Source organism: Ptiloglossa arizonensis, chromosome 5, assembly GCF_051014685.1.
Source record: "Ptiloglossa arizonensis isolate GNS036 chromosome 5, iyPtiAriz1_principal, whole genome shotgun sequence".
NCBI classification, from domain to species: Eukaryota; Metazoa; Arthropoda; class Insecta; order Hymenoptera; family Colletidae; genus Ptiloglossa; species Ptiloglossa arizonensis.
Window position 1 is genome coordinate 12,129,926 of NC_135052.1, and position 17,965 is coordinate 12,147,890.

Consider the following 17,965-nt stretch of genomic DNA (forward strand, 5'->3'; position numbering starts at 1 on the left):
TTAGAAGATCCTAATTCAACAGATGTATTAAAAATAAATGCGTTGTATAAGTATTTGCGCAATAATAGGTACATACATATTTATATAGCATCGTGGCGGTGGTTCATTAGAAAGGCGTTGGACAGCATTAATAGGTGCATATATATTAGCGTTAATGCATTTTGAAGATAGATTTTGGAATTTCTATAAAGTGAAAAATCTATTCTACGTTTCCTGTATACTCACGAGTTCTATTACCATTTCAATGTCACACTCGACGTTACCGATTTAGAATGTAATAAGATTACAACGCTCTAAACGGTAAGAATTAAAACTAAGTATACCGACAGTTATACTTAACAATTCTTACGCATAGATATTGTTAAGTACATACGACTAATGTCACGACCTCTTGCTGTAAGTCGTAGAATTTCCAATTGCGCAATAGGTGTGGGATGGTCCGACCTTCCATTGGAATTTGTATTTCTATTAGGGAGATTAAGCGTCATTGGCCCGTGTATACAGTGATTGAGAGTATCTGAGGTAAAAAGGTTGTAAATTGAAAGCACAAAAATATCAGGCAATGTTAAATTTTACAACGATTTATTGCTATTATATATTTCTGTATTATGTATTCTGTGTCTGTCTTTTCATGTATCTTAAGGATTAGCTCTCAACGTATATTGTTAGTGCACATGATAGCATTTAAACAAAATGTAGAGATAGAAACTTTTAAATACTCAAAGTATTCAAAGTCTTACTCAGAAAGCTAGTCAAATTGTTGCTGGGTAACATGTGCAGATGTTTTAATTATTGCTGATATAAGAAACATTTAAAATAATTGTTAAAAACGAATAAAAGATATATAAATATTTATTTGGTATTATTTGGATACATTATAATTTGAATAAAATTTTATATTTTAAGTATATAATTATATATGAATTTCTTCGCTTGTTATTAAGACGGAGAAAATTTAATGAAATACGTTTAAGGGAGAAATAATAAAATAAGTTTTAGAAACTAAATGAAGAAATTTATCGATATTATGCCGTATGTTTAAACAAATCAGAATTGAATATTAGATAAAAAACTTTGAATAAATTTTTATTCAGATAATTATCCACAGGAAATGTTTTGTTTAAATAATTGATATGTATTACTTGTTACTCGTCGTGTTCCTTTACAATGATTGAAAGTTTATCTAGATAAATGTTTATTCGAATAATATAACTAGACAAAATAATACTTATTTTTTAGTTCAACGATAAAATTATTTGTTACGTATGGAACACGAGAGTTTCATAATGATTCTGATTACTAACAATTAATTCTCGTCACGCTTAATTTTAATTTTTACATCTAATAGCATTGAATTTCATTCTAGTCCAAATCGATAATATTGGAAAGGACACATAAGGGGATTTTCGAGTCTTGATTCCTGTGACACGAAAAATCATTGCTTGCGACTTCTATCCTGTATATTGTCTGTGCCCTAACTACGTAACACGAATTAGCATTGGTTGCACCGCCTATTATTCTATACCTTGTTTGTAATAGAAATATTATAAACAACGCAACTGAAGAATATTACATATTGGGCAGAGTATTGTAAATTGATATTTTACAAAGAATAAAGCTAATGGAAACAAATTTTTTATATTTCGTGCAATTTTCTTAACAATTAATATTAGAAATGATTAAAACAAATAAAGAAAGTATCTGAAATTATATTTGACCAGCCCACATAATTGGTTGCATGATTTTCGAGGCCATTCTAGTTTAAATTTAATGTTTATTAAAAACTTTTAGAGAGATAACAAATCATGTAGCCATCTGGTGCAAGTGTAGTTAATTACGTAGGTGTCACCGCACGTAAATTCTATGTGCTTCACCGAACGGTTGAGATTAAGGATCTGCAGGTATTTTCATAAGGGGAAGCAATGCTTTCCCTCTCGGACAGATTTTCTCCGCGTCCGCCGCGTAGCTCAAACAATGGAGTTTGCGACGCACTGTCAACGCGCGAGACTTTATGATTTAATTTAGATTTGTCTCGACGATTTGTCGAGTTACAGACGCGTGCACTCTTCTTCGCAAAATTATCAATCAAGAGATAGCGAGATTGTGAGTTGACTGCAGCTTACGTGTACAAAAATGTACGTTCTCGCGTAGTGACACTCGACCAGCGATTACGTGGATCTCATAATGGTACGTAACCTCGGACTCGACAAACGAGAAGATTTCAGCGTCTCTCCCGCGCATACGAAAGCGGATCGTTCATTTGATTGATTGAAAGTAAAAACTATAATGTAGCGAAATATCTTCTGATAATACATGGACAAATCGATTTAAAGTTTCGGTTCTCTTTAGCTCGTAGAACTGACCCGTTGAAATCTATTTTATATTCAACATTTTAGTAACAATTTCAGGTATTCTAAAAACTAATCTAATCTGAAAGAAAATAAGCGATAAAATGTGTGTCCACTGTCGGTCGACAATATTTTTGTTTTTCTTGCTTGTAAAGATTTCATTAGTTAAACTCAAGTTCTGATTCAAGATATATTTTGATTTAAAACCTTGTGTATTTTACATTCTAGATGAGGTGACACCTGGTTCTGCCATGCGGAACAGGTCAGTTAGTGTTATCTTTGGCTCTTTGGTCCTGTGGGGTTTGATTATATACTTTTTGATTTCTGATCAGCCAGCAAACAAGGAAAGGGACACGGTAAGTACGTTAATTTAAACATTTAAGTTTTACAGAATAAAAGTTCATCATTGTGATAACTTATTATAATTTTTAGGCTAGAGTGTCCAATCAAATTAGCAAATTGGAAAGGAGAATAAAGCAAGAAATAGCACTGAATCAAGAGCTTCTTCAAGATATTAAAGAAGATAAGCAACGTAAAAGTATGTCTTTGTAAGATTAAAATTTTGATGAATATAATTATTTGCACAGTATTTCAAACATTTTTTGTAATAAACAGAGAAGTTAGACACTGCAAATGCAAATGCAGATGAAAAGCAGAAGAATACGAATCGTGTTAACCAGACTAAAATTCTTCTTGAGAAAGAGGGAAAAAGTACAGAAAATAATAATAAAAATGCTCAACCTTTGCAACCAGAATTAACACATTCTGTAAAGTATCATAAGTTTTTTTATACAACTCAAAACAAAGACTTAGAATGTTTGTAATTTCTACATTTCTTTTTTCAAATAGAGTGAAACCTCTCACAATGTTCCTACAAAAGGGAAACTACCAGATGGATCTCCAATAATACCAGTTTTGGTATTCTCTTGCAATCGAGTTACTGTACAAAGATGTTTGGATCAATTGATACATTACAGACCCAGCATAGACCAGTTTCCAATTATTGTCTCAGAAGATTGCCAACACCGTCAAACTGCTGAAGTAATTGCCAAATACGGGAGTCAAATAATGCATATACAGGTATAATATTCTACATACTAAATTTTAACAATCAGCTATTTTGTTCTTAAGTAGACTGACAATGATAAATAATGTGTTCTAGCAACCAGATCAATCGGATGTTGAAGTGCCGCCGAAAGAAAAAAAGTTTAAAGGCTACTTCAAAATCGCTCGCCACTATGGATGGGCTCTCAATCACGTCTTCTTTCAACTTGGATATGATACTGTGATAATAGTTGAAGGTAGAGACCTTGTAGTATCATTACCATTTCTTCTAAATTGTATTAACCTTTTTTGTATGCAAAATTAATTCTTTTTTATTTTAGATGATTTAGATATAGCCCCGGATTTTTTTGAATATTTTCTGGGCACATATCCTTTACTAGTATCCGATAATTCCCTGTGGTGCGTATCAGCATGGAATGACAATGGTAAAGCTGGTTTGGTTGACCAGAATGCAGCAGATGTCTTATATAGGACAGACTTTTTTCCTGGATTGGGTTGGATGTTGACACGTCAATTGTGGGCAGAACTTTCACCAAAATGGCCCAAATCGTAATTACAAGGTTTATTTATTATTTCAAAACACCAAAACTTAAGTTCGTAATTTTTTTTTAATCTAATAGATATTGGGACGATTGGATAAGACAACCCGAACAACGTCGAAATCGTGCCTGTATCCGACCGGAAATCTCTAGAACGAGAACATTCGGTAAAACTGGTGTAAGCAAGTACGTACTACAATTTTATAAAACGTACAAGATAATAGACAAAAAGATATGCTTATATTTCATTGTTTTTTCATTTACAGTGGAATGTTCTATGAAAGGCATTTAAAATATATCAAGTTGAATACTGAATATGTGCATTTTACCAAGATGAACTTAACATACTTGTTAAAAGTAAGAACACTAATATACTACTGAAATTGTACTAAGGAATTGCTGTGTCTGGATTGGTTTTCATAAAAGAAATTCTGCAGGACAATTATGACATAAATTTTGTCAATGATGTGTACCAATCAACGGTGGTCAGTTTTTCGGAATTGAAGAACGAAAAGGTGGTGGCACCAGGCGCGGTACGAATACCTTATTACTCTCGCCAAGCGTATAAAAACACTGCTAAGCAATTTGGATTGATGGATGACTTTAGGGTAATTACTAATCTTATTAAATCACACAAAATTATTATCTCTCAAATACTTATGCTACTTCAAAGGAGATCCAGTTTTTTAAAATAAATTTCAGTAGTCAAATATTCAAAAAAATTATTCACTTTTAAGTTGTTCATCAAATTTTTAATTGTATCATTTCGCAAATTGAGATATTAAAAAAATTAGAGCATTGAAAGAAATGTTTTCATAATAAATTTATTTTCTAATTTTGATGGATGTACTGAGGTTTGGAAATGTTTAGCAATTAACAATCACTACAGTACACCTTCACACTATAAATTGGATGTAAAAATGTGAAATACATCAATCATGTCTTCAGAATTGATACAATTAAAGTTATGTCACTACCTACTACTTTTTCTCAAGTGATTTAACATTCAAGGGAAAGAAAAAGTTTGAAAGGTTGATATTGTGTTAAATGGTTAATAGTATATTAATTATACATCAATCATAATTAAAAAGTAGCTTGAAGTGTTTTTTAGATGTAAACAAAATAGATCATAAAAATACAGCTTTAAGTCTTTTTTTAGAATAATTTTATTCTTCAAAATTTTAGAGGAAGTTGCAATGAACAAACATAATGATAATTTTAGCACATGAATTTAAGAGTAGAAATATTCAAAAATTTAATTTTGGGAGATAAAGTCAATATTAACAATAAATATATTTGAAATAGAAATATATTGATGGGTCATGAATATTATATACAAAATCTTCAAAAATGTTGTTGTTAACAATTTTACAATATTTATGGGATCTTGAGATAATGTATTTAAAAATAGAAATGCCTTACCTGATAACCTCATGGGGATTTGAATCTGATGCATATCAAATTACCTGTGTGAATTATTTAGCCATTGTCTCTAAATGCATATATATTCTATCATTCAGTGACAAAGAAGTTATTTTATATAAAATAATTAAAGACCCATTTATCATCTATAGTGATGAAAAGAAAAATGATAACGTTGGGTAGAGAGAAAAAAGTTTTGACAAGAGAAAACAAGATAAAATAGACTTATGTAGTAAGCCTCAGAATATCTGTAGCACTTAAATTTCAATCAAAGAAATCCTTACAATCCAAATTATCAAATATTCTTGCTTTGTTGTAGAGTGGTGTACCCAGAACTGGATACCGTGGGGTAGTTACTTTTTTCTACAAAGCAAGAAGAGTACATTTAGCACCCAATGCAAATTGGAATGGTTATGATATTACTTGGAGCTAACAGAAGATTTTACCTTACCAGGAATTTGTTAGATCGTACGAGTTAATTGCTTCCATGACGTTCGTCAAAACTAAGTGAATATTTTTGACTATGCGCGCGCCCATAAACGTTTATCGATTACAAATATTCCGCGCTGACTTCCTCAGTTGGAATCCAAGACGAAACGTGAATTGATAAATCAATGAAACATTGACGATTGCTTGTAATTTTTCTTGTAGAAAATTTGTGAGCAAAACTTGGAATGTGTATTGTTATGTGATGTGAGATTTGCATAGTGCCTCAAAAATCATACCCACTATTTGTATACGCAATGTTACGCAGGTGTGGTGTTCCTAAAAGCTGTTTGTTGGATGACTGACTGTATTAAAAAGGATTTTGTATATTAGGGAAGCCAAGAAAAGAAACAAAGTGATTGGAAGAATGTATTGTGGATATAATTGATTTAGAAGAAAATTGTGAATCATGACAACAGTATTCCATAGACATCGTACTTGCGTAGCATTGTACATCGAGATGCAAAAGGACTGATAAAGGGGATTTGGATTACTCGTGCAATTGGATTTAATCTATGCCACTATGTTTTTGCTCTTTTCTTACATTTAAGTTAGTTTTAGACAAAATACTGAATAGTTTGAATTTTTGCAACAAGTTGTTTCTCTTCCAAGGATGTTTTAAAGACTGTTTGAAACTCGCTTAAATTTTTTAAAACTACAGTTATTTCAAAACAGTGGTGTTTCAAACAACTGCGCGAATAATCTACATTCTGCAACTATGTACATAATGTTTATATTGTATCACACATGCATAGTTTGATAACAGACATCATATTTGGACTAGTTTTATCCCCTTGGCTCGTTTTGATTTCTTGTAGTGTAAAATTCAGAAATGGAAAGTGCAAAGGTAGAAATTAGTCCAGAAATAATGTTCCTGTTTGACTTTGCATTTTGTGTGCTTTGCTCACGGGTAATAAACCGAAGAACTGAAGGTGCGAATTCGCTGGATCACAAATGGTTTCACGCTGAATTGTTTCAATATGAAGCATATGCGAAGATAAAACAAGTTGCTAATTACTGTTGTCTTCTAATTTCTTTACCGTGCAACGGTAAAAGAACCGTCTGTCAATAAAAAGCATATGACAATGCTGATATTAATAATGCTGTTCAATTTCATCTAGTCTAAATTAAGAAATAATGTTCGAGAATGAAGTGTTCCAAATATGTGTTTCCATTGCTAAACATTTTATTCTTGGAAAGACATCATTAAAGAGAATGTTTAGTAAACTTTGAAATTAAGCCTCATTTTTGGATAATTATCCAATTGAGTGTGAACAAAAATTATGTTTTCGTAAATATACATTTTTTGCCTCTGAATTTAGTAAAGCAAAACTTATTCCTGACACACATTTATATTTATTTCTTCTTTGTAATCTACAATTTTCAATGCATGAATTACATGTATTCATATTCATTGTAAATCTTATATGAAGAAACTATAAATATTGTAACAGCTCTGGTTTCTTCAAGTTGGCAGTATGTATTTTGTTAACTATACAAATGGATTTACAGCCAATAATGCTTAGTAAAGCCATGGATGACGGTTATCATATTTTGCTTTGGGATATGGACCTTGTGGTATTGGCGGTACAGCATCTGGGTATTCTTTTGGTTTAGGCTTTTCTGGCTCTGGTCTTGGTGAATTATGTACCTTAGCCTCGCAAAAATAACCAAAAGAAGGCCGTTCTATGTTCAAATTCTTCAGAACACAAGCATCTACTTTCCCTTGTGTCTTTCGGCACCTAATCATATATTCAAATAATTATGATCAGATGCAAGTCCCTGTATATTGAAATCTCTTATGAAACTTAATACTTGTTATGAAAGATAATTAATGTAAATAAACTGAATATACATTGAAGTTATAAATACAGTATACAAACAACATACAAGGAAAGTTCCTGGGTGGCAGAGGATTGTTCGAGGCATTTCACATAGTGATTAAAATCATCCTGACAATGTTTCTTAATGCCTTGAAATACTTTTAATGCACAGGCAGTTACATTTTTCCCCTCTTGAATACATTTTCTTGGATCCTTCAGTTCTTGTTTACATAGCATAAACTCCTAAAAGTAAAAATCTATGTATAATATGTGATCACATAGAAGAAATACTGATTCCAAATTCAACATCTCCATGTATGGTCTTAAATTACTCTGAACAAAATAGTCAGTTTGGCGATGATAAATGGTTTATTATAAATTGAAAACCTTTAATAACAATGATCAAAGTAAATTGTCAAGTTCACAAAATAATTGTATTTTCGTCAATTCACAAGCTTTGAAAACGTTATGTAACATTCATAAACTGAACGAAAACGAAACCCAAGAATAAAATCAAAGACGAAAATTAGAATCAGCTGAAACCAAGAGAAAACAGAGCTGAAGAAGAAAAACTTACATTGTTAGGCCATTCACATTTCTTTCCAATGTAGGCAGAAGCGGCTAGTAATAATGGCCAGCTAACATTTATTTCTTGAACAGTTAATTCTTCGTCTGATGGGAATTGAGTATTTTTTGTCAAAACCATATTATTGAATTTATTAATGAATAGACACAGTAGAACAAGAGAAACACCACTACCACTTACTGTCTTCCGACTTAAAACAATCTCAATAATTGAGATCGAAACTCGTTTATGAACATATGATTCTTCCGCGTCACTAAGTTCGCGATTTTGTAGATTCTATTCTGACCACAATATCTTAGAAAAACTAAAGTCCCTAGATGGGGAAATGATTTTGATAAACATTTATCGACAATATGCATTCACTATAAAGCAATGGCGGCGTATTTAAAGTTGTATATCAAACTCTAAGATTATTTTTTTAGCTGATAAAAATATGTCCATAAATATGATACAACCAATTTGCCTCAAAAGGCAATATGACACTCGGGACACGCACATGCGTGTCACAGTGCAAGAGTATAAGCATCGACTCCGATTTTGGGTACTTTTTGAGGGGTCTCTACTAAATTGTATTTTATTTTAATTTATTCCATTTGTTTAAATTATTGTAAAAATATTATCGAGTTAGTAAATGTATAAAGTGAACTGTTGTGAAATTAAATTAGTAAAAGTGCATTGTCGGAATATACATAGATCTTTGCATTTTTCTGATGATATAGTAGAGCAAATAAGGATAATTTAATTTTGTGAAAATATATTTCATTTGTTGAATAATTTTATTGTATTTAAAAACAATTGAATGCTGTATAATATTCTTATAATAATAAACTAAAAATTATAGCTTGCAAAACGAGTTATTAAAGATTTTAATTGAAAAGTTGTGCGCCGCTGCAGTATGCACCACAATATGGCCGCGGATTGTTTCGTTATATTACATTGGAATTGAAATTACGATTTTTACACGTAATAAAGCTCTTCGAGGCACAAGTTTTAGGAATATTTTTTTAAGTAATAATATACAGCTATGGCTGATAAAAGACAGCAGAATTTGTCGGTATGTATTCAAGTTTGATATACATATGTATGTCACTTTTCAATTAAATGTAGTTTTAGATGTGTGTAAATTTTTAATTCAATGCACACTGTGTACAAGCAACGATATTTTAATCAATTTACAAAATTATCAAACAAAATGAAATTTTTAGTCATATTTTCAGTTATGGATGTAAACTTATTGTTTGACATTGAAGTATCAATTTGAAGATATTAACAATTATAGCGGGCGATTTAAACAAGATCGTTTTCAGTTTCTAAAATACAATTATGCCATATCAAGTGCTGCTTACATAAACTGGGTTTTGATATTGATATTATTTCAAAGAATCAAACAGTTTTTGATGATTATAAAGTGTATTTATGAAAGTGAAATTATATTTTATAGAAAGAAGAAATAGCAAAACAGTTTATGTTACCAGAGAGGAAAAGCAAAATAGCCACTTTATTGAAACAGGATGGACAAGCCTATTGTATTTGTAGAAGCTCTGATAGCTCACGTTTCATGATGTAAATAATAAGCATAATTTTTATATTAAATTATCTTCTTTATTTATTACTCATAAATATTAATTGAGATATTTTAATTGTAGAGGATGTGATGCATGTGAAGAATGGTATCACGGTGATTGCATAAACATAACAGAAAAAGATGCCAAGCACATAAAACAATTCTTTTGTATTGTAAGAAATTGATCCAATGGGTGTAAATAATCTTTGTTTACTAGATTACATTAAAGAGGTACATTTTTAGCGTTGCAGAGAAGAAGATCCAACATTAATAACACGTTATAAACCTCGAAAGACAGATCAGGAAGATCGAAAGTACAAGAAACATAAAGAAAAAGAGCAAGCTCATAGATACGAGTATGATGCACCTTGGGATCCGACAGTAGTAAAAAAATCATCAAAACGTTGTGGAGAATGCACAGGCTGTCTTAGAATTGAAAACTGTGGAAAATGTGATGCATGCAGGTAATAATAATGTTAATACAAATCAGTGAAATTATAACTACTGTATTTATTTGTTGAGAGCTTATGACATAGAACTGGCATGTACTATATAATGTAAAGAGAACTCGTTCATTGAATGGTTGTTTCTCACTTTTTTTTGTTGAAAGTAAGAATGAGGCAAAGGGATTGCAAGTGAATAGGAAATGATAAGGGATAGGTAAAGTATTAAGTATTATTGTAGATGAAGTAAGGAGTATCAGGTGTCCAAAAGATGAAGTGAAACAAAGCATCAATTCTTTGTCCATCTTGTATTGTTCCTTGCTTACTTTCAGTTCCTTATGAGTGAATAAAAAATAATGGGGACAGTACTCAGTTTTCAACAAATAAATACTTTATCTAGTTTCATACTACTTAATTATTGTTTAACTGCTAGACATTTGAAAAAATTTGGACCTTCAGTACGATTAAAGCTTAGATGTATACAAAGAACTTGTCGAGTGTTGGGTGATCCATTAAAGCCCTCAAAGAGCTTCAATAAAAGTTCAAAATTCATCAAAAAACGTAAGAGGGATTCAAGTAATGAAAGGAATGAACATCTAGAAGTGCCAAGACACTGTTACGGGCCAGCCTGCACTAAACAATCACGACCTGGCAGCAAGTATTGTTCTGATGAATGCGGTCTAAAATTAGCAACAAATAGAATTTACCAAGTACTACCACAACGGATACAAGAATGGTCATTGACACCATGCATTGCGGAACAGAATAATAGAAGGGCTTTAGAGTCAGTTAGAAAGCAACAACATGATGTCAGAAGAATATTGCAGGAACTGGATAAGAGGCATGCAGAATTGGATAGGGTTATTGAACGAGCGAAGCACGCGACAATCGATCCACAAGCTGAGGTGGATGATAATGATGACACTGAAATGAGCATGTATTGTATTACATGTGGGCATGAAATTCATTCAAGGACTGCTATTAAACATATGGAAAAATGTTTCAATAAGGTAACTCAATGATAATACTAACACAGTCATTCATCCCTTCATTAATTCAATTATATAATTATACATTTTTTCTAGTATGAATCTCAAGCATCTTTTGGTTCCATCTTTAAGACACGCATTGAAGGACAAGTGATGTTTTGTGATTTCTATAACCCTGCAAATCGGACTTACTGCAAAAGATTGCGTGTCCTTTGTCCAGAACATTGTAAAGATCCGAAAATTACTGAAACGGAAGTGTGCGGTTGTCCGTTGGTTACGAATGTGTTCGACACAACCGGCGAGTTCTGTCGGGCCCCAAAAAAAAGTTGCGTGAAGCATTATGTTTGGGAAAAGCTGCGACGAGCAGAGATCGACATGGAAAGAGTGAGACAATGGCTGAAGATAGACGAACTTGTCGAACAAGAAAGGCAAATTAGAGCGAACATGGCGACTCGTGCTGGTGTACTGGCCTTAATGCTGCACTCCACTTACAATCACGAACTGATGGAACAAATGACACAAGAACAGAATAGAGAACAGTTAGAAGCTATGGAGGAAGAACTCCATCGTAGGTACGGCTTGCTCCAAAAAGAGCAACCCGTGGAACAGTGATTGTGTTTGCTTTTCATGATTTTTATAATTGATAGTGTATCAAGTCTTCTAGCACATCTTTGCAACACGTTCAGTATGTTCGTTTAGATATATTGTACAGTGTTATATTAATGAAAAGTGACTTGTTTCATGGTCATATTAGAAATATCTTGATAAATATGTATAAAATATGTATTGATAAAAATTATAAAAAGTTGCTTTTGAATGAATTGAAACTGAATTGTTGAAGATAATGAGTGTTTATTTGAAATTGATGTATCATGCAACAATAATTAAAGAGAAATTAATGAAAAGAGAGAATTACTAAAGTATTGATGCTAGAAGTATGGGGGTTCAAGGTACTATTTAGTAAATAAAATATCCTATTATATTATAGTTAGGTTTGTTTTAAGATTGACGGTGACAAACTTGAAATTGAGGGTGTTAGTTATGAATAGCAGCAAGTAGCAAGAATCGTTTTACCCTAACTCTGTATAATTGTGTATTTCTCTTTATTTATAACGTTCAATTAAACTTTTGTAAATTCAAATTCATAATATAATTTTCCATTACCTATTTTAGTGTTCACAATATATCATTTCACATTATATGATTGCACATGTGAAACAAATCAATAACTTGTTATATGAAACATAATTCCAACGTTTCTAAAATTTACCACACTTTAACTTCAATAAATATATTACTTGCTTAATTTTAACCAGTTAAGTTCCGACTCGTCGCTAGAAAGGATATTCTCAAAATACTTTTGAATTACAACAATTTCCAATCATAACACAGGATATTACATATTCTGGCACAGTACAACTCTCCAGTTTATATATGTGTGTTGTTGTTGTGTGTATGTGTGTGTGATGTATACACATATAATATATGTATATACATATACATATATAATATATATATACACATATGTATTTCTTCATTTATATATATATTTATACATGTCGTACCTTTTCTCTTGCTTATGTATGTCTTTGATGCAAACTGTAAGAATTAAAACGCACGCTCTCACTTCCTCTCAGCATCAGTACTGGCATAGCCCATCGACAATGGAATTAAACTCGAATACCCCCCAAAACGTTCGGGTCAAACTTTCTATAAATAACTAGCTTAACATATTTAGTGTTTGCCAAGTGTTGCGCTCAATATGTTTGCAAAAAACAATCTGCGTAACTCTAGGTTTTCTTTTATTTGGAAATGAAGGCTTAGATGTAGATTCAGTTCTTCGATTTCCTTCACTGCATTTCTCTTTTCTTCTTTCTCGCACAACAGATGAATTGTATCTTACACAGAATGTAGTTTCATCATCTTTACTCCTTTCCTTTTCACTTTTCTTGACTAATAATACCCTTCACCTTGTTCTCATGTTCACATAAAACATGTACGCTTCAAGGACTTACTCGCAAGCTGGATAATGTGCATTATTGACACTATCAGCTGTCATTATCTGCCACCGGCTTCCATGTGATTGGCGAAAAGCGTCGATCGATGGCCTGGAAATCCAGTCGTCGAAGAAAACGACGGAGATATTGTATAATTAAGTATTATTTCGTATCTCGGCTCTGAGCGCGTGCACGACATTTGGTATCTATAGGATTTACGTATTTATTCGAAACGACGAGACACGACTAAGCAGCCGAAAGGAATTCTAATTATTCTTGACGATCGTCGAGACTTGGTCCCAACCGCAAATGGTGAGTTTTCTCGTGTCGCTCTGGATCCACTAATAACGATCGATTATCGACTCAAAATTCCAGCCGTTTAACGGCCCCGCGATTAACAACGGCTGCATTCTTTTGAAATTAGAAAAATAAAAAATCAGCAAAACGAAGCTACAAGAGTTAGGCACAATTTAGATTGTTTAAGGCAGGCATGCCCATGATGGAGCCAATCTTTACGTGGCTTGTAACGAAGTGGTACATTCTTGCTTCTAGTGAATATTTTATACAAAATAAAAGACGATAGAGATGCTAATTTTTGCTGAAGGCATTCGCACTGGGCATGGTACCAACCGACGTTATGATATCATGGAAACGAAATAGAGTGACGATAACTTTGAAGCTTAGTTCGGACATGCCTGGCTTAAGTATTCGAAAATGAAATGTTGAAGTATCGTTTTTTAAATTACGGAGCGTTTAAAAAATGTTACAAAATTTGTGGACGTATTGTGCTAAGAAAAATTCTAATTTTAGACTAAGAAAACAATTCTAATTAACGTAATGAACACTCAGCACCTCCAGCAATTCTTACAGTTTTTGCATTGGTGTAATTATGGATTTTAAATATCGCTATCGTATTAATTTAGAACCAATCTATATAAATTTAACAAAATTTCACAGATCCATGTTATTAGAACTGTCTTTTCCTACGAAATATATAATATGCCTCTGCAAATTTTATGACGCCATTTTTAAACCACCCTGTACATCAATGCGATTTAGAAATTGAGATCTCTACGATTGGCGATTCAGGAATTTTAATGAAATTTAGAGAGGTGTATCAAGAGTTCGAACGATGACATTCTCCAGAACTATTAAAAATTTTAGATTCAAATTCATTTACGAACAATAATGGTGGAAGTATAATTAAAGTAAAAATGTATGAAATTCTATTATCGGTAATAAATGTTGAAAAAACAAAGAATTGATATTACACGATTTGAATTTGGACCTTTAGCGGTCCTCGTTACTTTCTACAATTCTTGTCTTTCAAATTCGTTGTTCATTCAGTTATTTACTGTGACAAATTTGAAACTTCAGACAATTGTACCTCTAGAATGTCATTATTCAACTTTGTCATTCAACTCTACCTTTCACAAAAATTTCCGGTCAACCACTGTTATCCTCATAAAATGATGAATTGTATCTGTTTTAATTTTAAACCAATCGATGCAAATAGAACACAGGTAGAGAGAGATGGAGAGCGATTGTATATACACGTTATCGAAAAGCTTTACAGAACTTTCCTTTTCTGTTTATTGAAACTTTAAACTTGTTCGATTTCATCTTTTACTTCTTCCTCGCTCGAAAAATGACGTTCGAATATCAAAAGATTCTTCAATATTTCATAACGTTTTTACTTGACCGGCCAATAACATTTGTTCTCTATCAAAATTCTATATCAACGTTTCACTTGACCTATTTCAATCCAAGAATAAAGAATGAACGTCTCGAGCGAGAAAAGAGACAGCTGTATTCTTTCAAAACTTCAATTCTCAAATTCGGATCGAACGTAATCTAAGAAAATCGGTCTCCTTCCTTCTTTCCCGTCTCCTTTTGCGACTTTCACGAAACGAGGATAATCGATGGTGATTACCGATCGTTGCGATCGAAGTTCCAAAAGAGTACAGCCGAAGAATGTTCAACCAACCGACGATCGATAAATATATCGATGTTGAACGGTCGGTGGTCACGAAAACGGCGGGAAAGGATGCACAGAACGGTGATTCGCCTAATGGCCGCAAGGATAATGACGAAGACGCGACAGTGTCGGCGAAAGATTGAACGTTTTACAGAAGTTGTCTCTTACAACATCTCATCGTACTTAATCTTGTACTTTAATTTACTAAAATAAACGACAAGATTCTAACAACGGGGCGAATGAACGTCGCTAGGTGTGTAAAATATAATTATTCGATAGATCCGCGTATAGTTTAAATACAAGTTAATCGACGCGTCTAAAGGTATAGCTTTTGTCTAAGAAAATTCGTCACGGCTCTGCGAAATCCCACTCCCTCCCCCTAACCTCTCGTCCACACTCCAGAACCCTTTCGTCGCTACTTCGAGCGACAAAGATCGATCTAGCAGTAAAATATTGCAGCGTTATCGATCGACGGTATCGATCTTCGAATCGTCTCGCATATCGTTCTTACTTTTTTTTTCTTTTTTATTGCTTATGGTACAAGGACGCGATTAACGTCATTCAACTTTTCGTCATTAGACGCAGCGTCGATCTCTCGTATAGTGTGCGTCGATTTTTTCCTATCAGCGTTTTTAAACGAATTTCGACGATTAAGTTTGGTGACGCTCGGCGTACAGCACTGCTCGGAAGAAGAAATCGATAATGGAAAGAATATCGACGCACGGGATTTAAGACACGGAAACGCGATTATCGAACAACGGGGGAGCGTAAAATCAAGAGAAATTGCAGCGTACGTTAAATGCCAGTACGAAAGTGTCAACATCCGGCGTTTCGGTTCCGCAGGCAGTGGCACATTTCGGTTCTACGATAGATCGGGAATGCCAGATTGAAATTGTGGGATCTTTGTGGCTGACAGAAATTTGCGTTTTGTTTTTTTTTTTCCTTTTAAAATTTCTATTTGCTTTCATCGGCGCGATTTTTGAAACGCGTAGAAATCTATTACGTTCGAGGTAAACATTACGTGAAAATTCTTGTTTGAAATTCCTGTCCGAGTACGGCGCCACAGTTCTCCCTCGCAAGATTAATTCTTTTGCGCCCACCGAATCGCAACGCCTCTAGCGGATATCGGTTCAACAAGGACGCAAGTGGACAATGGACTGAAAACAGATAAATCGGTGTTTCGCAATTAAATATTCTTTGTAATGAAATATACAGAGTCGCAATATTCGTAAGCACCAACCTTTCACAGTCGATAATTCCACGCGAAAGGATTAATCTCGCAATCTGGGATTACCGACGAACAGTTCGTTTGCGACAAGGGGGGGAGAGGTGCGATCATTCGGTTTGTGTCTGAGGAAGTTCGCGATCGTGTGCCTAAGGATCGCGCCCCGCCTCGCCGTTTCTCTTAACTTTCTGATCAGCGGAGGTTTACTTTACAAGGATATACAATGTATGTCGCGGCTACTCGCCACTATCGAGCTCCTTTAAAGGAAAAACGTCGTGAACGCTCGATCGATCACCGTAGTCCTTTTCACGCTCGCGATCATCGAACGATGTTAAAAATCAAATAAAGGTAAGGAAAGGAAAGTACGACGCGTTCTTTTACATGAATTACTTATTTTTTACGGTATCACTGTTAAATAAAACACGAACATAAAAGGACTCCGATGATCGCTAGTCGATTAAAGGCTCGAGGTTTATATATATATATAATATATAATATATATATGTATATATTATATATAATATATATAGTATATATGTACATTTTTGGGTGAAGACGGTTCGATCTCGTTTCGGGATCAATAATCAGTTCGAAGCACGAGACGTTGAACGACGTTACGGATCCGTGCAATATCGTACCGCAGCGCGAACGGTTCCCCCTCACTTTTGCGCCGAGTCGGTTCGTCTTTCGTCCTCTTCTCCCTCACTTATGTCGTTCGTCTCGTTCCATCTTCGTGTTCTCTTCGTTTTCTCGGCTTCGTTCTTGCTCGCGGCAACATCGTGAGTGAACGAAGAAGGGTCTGGGTGTAGATGTCTCGGTAGAGCAGCCGATTTACAGAATTCGCACCGGTGACAAATTGTTGCGAGGTATATACAAGGACAGTTATTTTCTCTTTTTCTCTCTAAACAGCCGTAACCTGATACGAATGACTATCTCCTCGATGAATCGAGTTACCGCCCGGGAGAGGGTTCAGCGTTTTTTTTTTTTTCATTTTCTTTTCGCTTCTCGTACTTCGAATCGCCCGTGGAATCCTCGTCCCCCTCTTTCCCCCACACCGATCGTTCACGCAACACGCGACTCGTCCGACAATATCGACCCATAATAAACGGAGGAGGGTGGTGATGGTGTGGTATGGTGGTGGTATGGTGGTGGTAGTGGGGGGGAGAGGGAGGGAGAGCACGGTTCACGTCTTTTCTCCTTTATCCCGATTGTTTTTTTTTCTTCCGTCCGTTCGACTATCGAAACTATTTGTTATTTTTTTTTTTTTGTTAGGTTCGTCTTTCGCACAGATTAATCTACACAATCTTAAATAGTCGCGAGAAACGCGTTAAATATAGAGTACAGAGTAAGAACAACCGGAGCGTAAAAACATGCTTAATGCAAGTTAGGGACGGGACGTGTGAGACGAGTCGGTTTAGGTTTACTCGGATGATGATCGGCGCGATCTCAACGGCGGGTAAAAACGAAAACGTAAAAAGGTACAACGAGGATGACGATGGG

At 34.0% G+C, this 17,965-nt stretch overlaps 3 protein-coding genes across 5 annotated transcripts; 2 read left to right on the top strand and 1 right to left on the bottom strand.

The window, feature by feature from the left end:
* Positions 1–1,771: 1,771 nt before the first annotated feature.
* Mgat1 (alpha-1,3-mannosyl-glycoprotein 2-beta-N-acetylglucosaminyltransferase) lies at positions 1,772–9,323 on the top strand. 3 transcript variants are annotated; one of them, XM_076312026.1, is made up of 11 exons: positions 1,772–2,187; positions 2,577–2,704; positions 2,781–2,886; positions 2,964–3,115; positions 3,198–3,428; positions 3,511–3,649; positions 3,734–3,962; positions 4,034–4,138; positions 4,219–4,309; positions 4,390–4,485; positions 5,694–9,323. In XM_076312026.1, exons 2-11 carry the CDS (start codon positions 2,600–2,602, stop codon positions 5,805–5,807), a joined length of 1,368 nt encoding a protein of 455 aa, XP_076168141.1. In that variant the 5' UTR covers positions 1,772–2,187; positions 2,577–2,599; the 3' UTR covers positions 5,808–9,323. The 3 variants fall into 3 exon arrangements, with proteins under 3 accessions (XP_076168141.1, XP_076168139.1, XP_076168140.1); XM_076312024.1 differs by having other exon boundaries at positions 1,784–2,187; positions 4,390–4,560; XM_076312025.1 differs by lacking the exon at positions 1,772–2,187 and adding an exon at positions 2,212–2,408 and having other exon boundaries at positions 4,390–4,560.
* Positions 7,194–8,523, bottom strand: Nd-19 (NADH dehydrogenase [ubiquinone] 1 alpha subcomplex subunit 8). Its single transcript, XM_076312036.1, has 3 exons — positions 8,261–8,523; positions 7,751–7,926; positions 7,194–7,602 (listed from the first exon to the last, which is right to left on the bottom strand). The coding sequence occupies exons 1-3, from the start codon at positions 8,387–8,389 to the stop codon at positions 7,383–7,385; spliced, it is 525 nt and encodes a 174-aa protein (XP_076168151.1). The 5' UTR covers positions 8,390–8,523; the 3' UTR covers positions 7,194–7,382.
* LOC143147094 (CXXC-type zinc finger protein 1) lies at positions 9,174–12,396 on the top strand. The gene is made up of 6 exons (XM_076312023.1): positions 9,174–9,323; positions 9,711–9,832; positions 9,916–10,006; positions 10,077–10,297; positions 10,710–11,286; positions 11,362–12,396. Exons 1-6 carry the CDS (start codon positions 9,294–9,296, stop codon positions 11,875–11,877), a joined length of 1,557 nt encoding a protein of 518 aa, XP_076168138.1. The 5' UTR covers positions 9,174–9,293; the 3' UTR covers positions 11,878–12,396.
* The last annotated feature ends 5,569 nt before the right edge of the window (positions 12,397–17,965 follow it).

Bases quoted from the DNA above. Each gene is read 5' to 3' on its own strand.
- Mgat1 (XM_076312024.1), top strand. From the start codon at position 2,600: ATGCGGAACAGGTCAGTTAGTGTTATCTTTGGCTCTTTGGTCCTGTGG. The intron at 3,963-4,033 runs GTAATTACAAGG...TTAATCTAATAG, and splicing joins TCACCAAAATGGCCCAAATC to ATATTGGGACGATTGGATAA. The intron at 4,139-4,218 runs GTACGTACTACA...TTTCATTTACAG, and splicing joins GGTAAAACTGGTGTAAGCAA to TGGAATGTTCTATGAAAGGC.
- Nd-19 (XM_076312036.1), bottom strand. From the start codon at position 8,389: ATGGTTTTGACAAAAAATACTCAATTCCCATCAGACGAAGAATTAACT. The intron at 7,927-8,260 runs GTAAGTTTTTCT...TTTTACTTTTAG, and splicing joins AATGTGAATGGCCTAACAAT to GAGTTTATGCTATGTAAACA. The intron at 7,603-7,750 runs GTATGTTGTTTG...ATATATGATTAG, and splicing joins GCCACCCAGGAACTTTCCTT to GTGCCGAAAGACACAAGGGA.
- LOC143147094 (XM_076312023.1), top strand. From the start codon at position 9,294: ATGGCTGATAAAAGACAGCAGAATTTGTCG. The intron at 9,324-9,710 runs GTATGTATTCAA...TATATTTTATAG, and splicing joins AAAGACAGCAGAATTTGTCG to AAAGAAGAAATAGCAAAACA. The intron at 10,007-10,076 runs GTAAGAAATTGA...GTACATTTTTAG, and splicing joins TAAAACAATTCTTTTGTATT to CGTTGCAGAGAAGAAGATCC.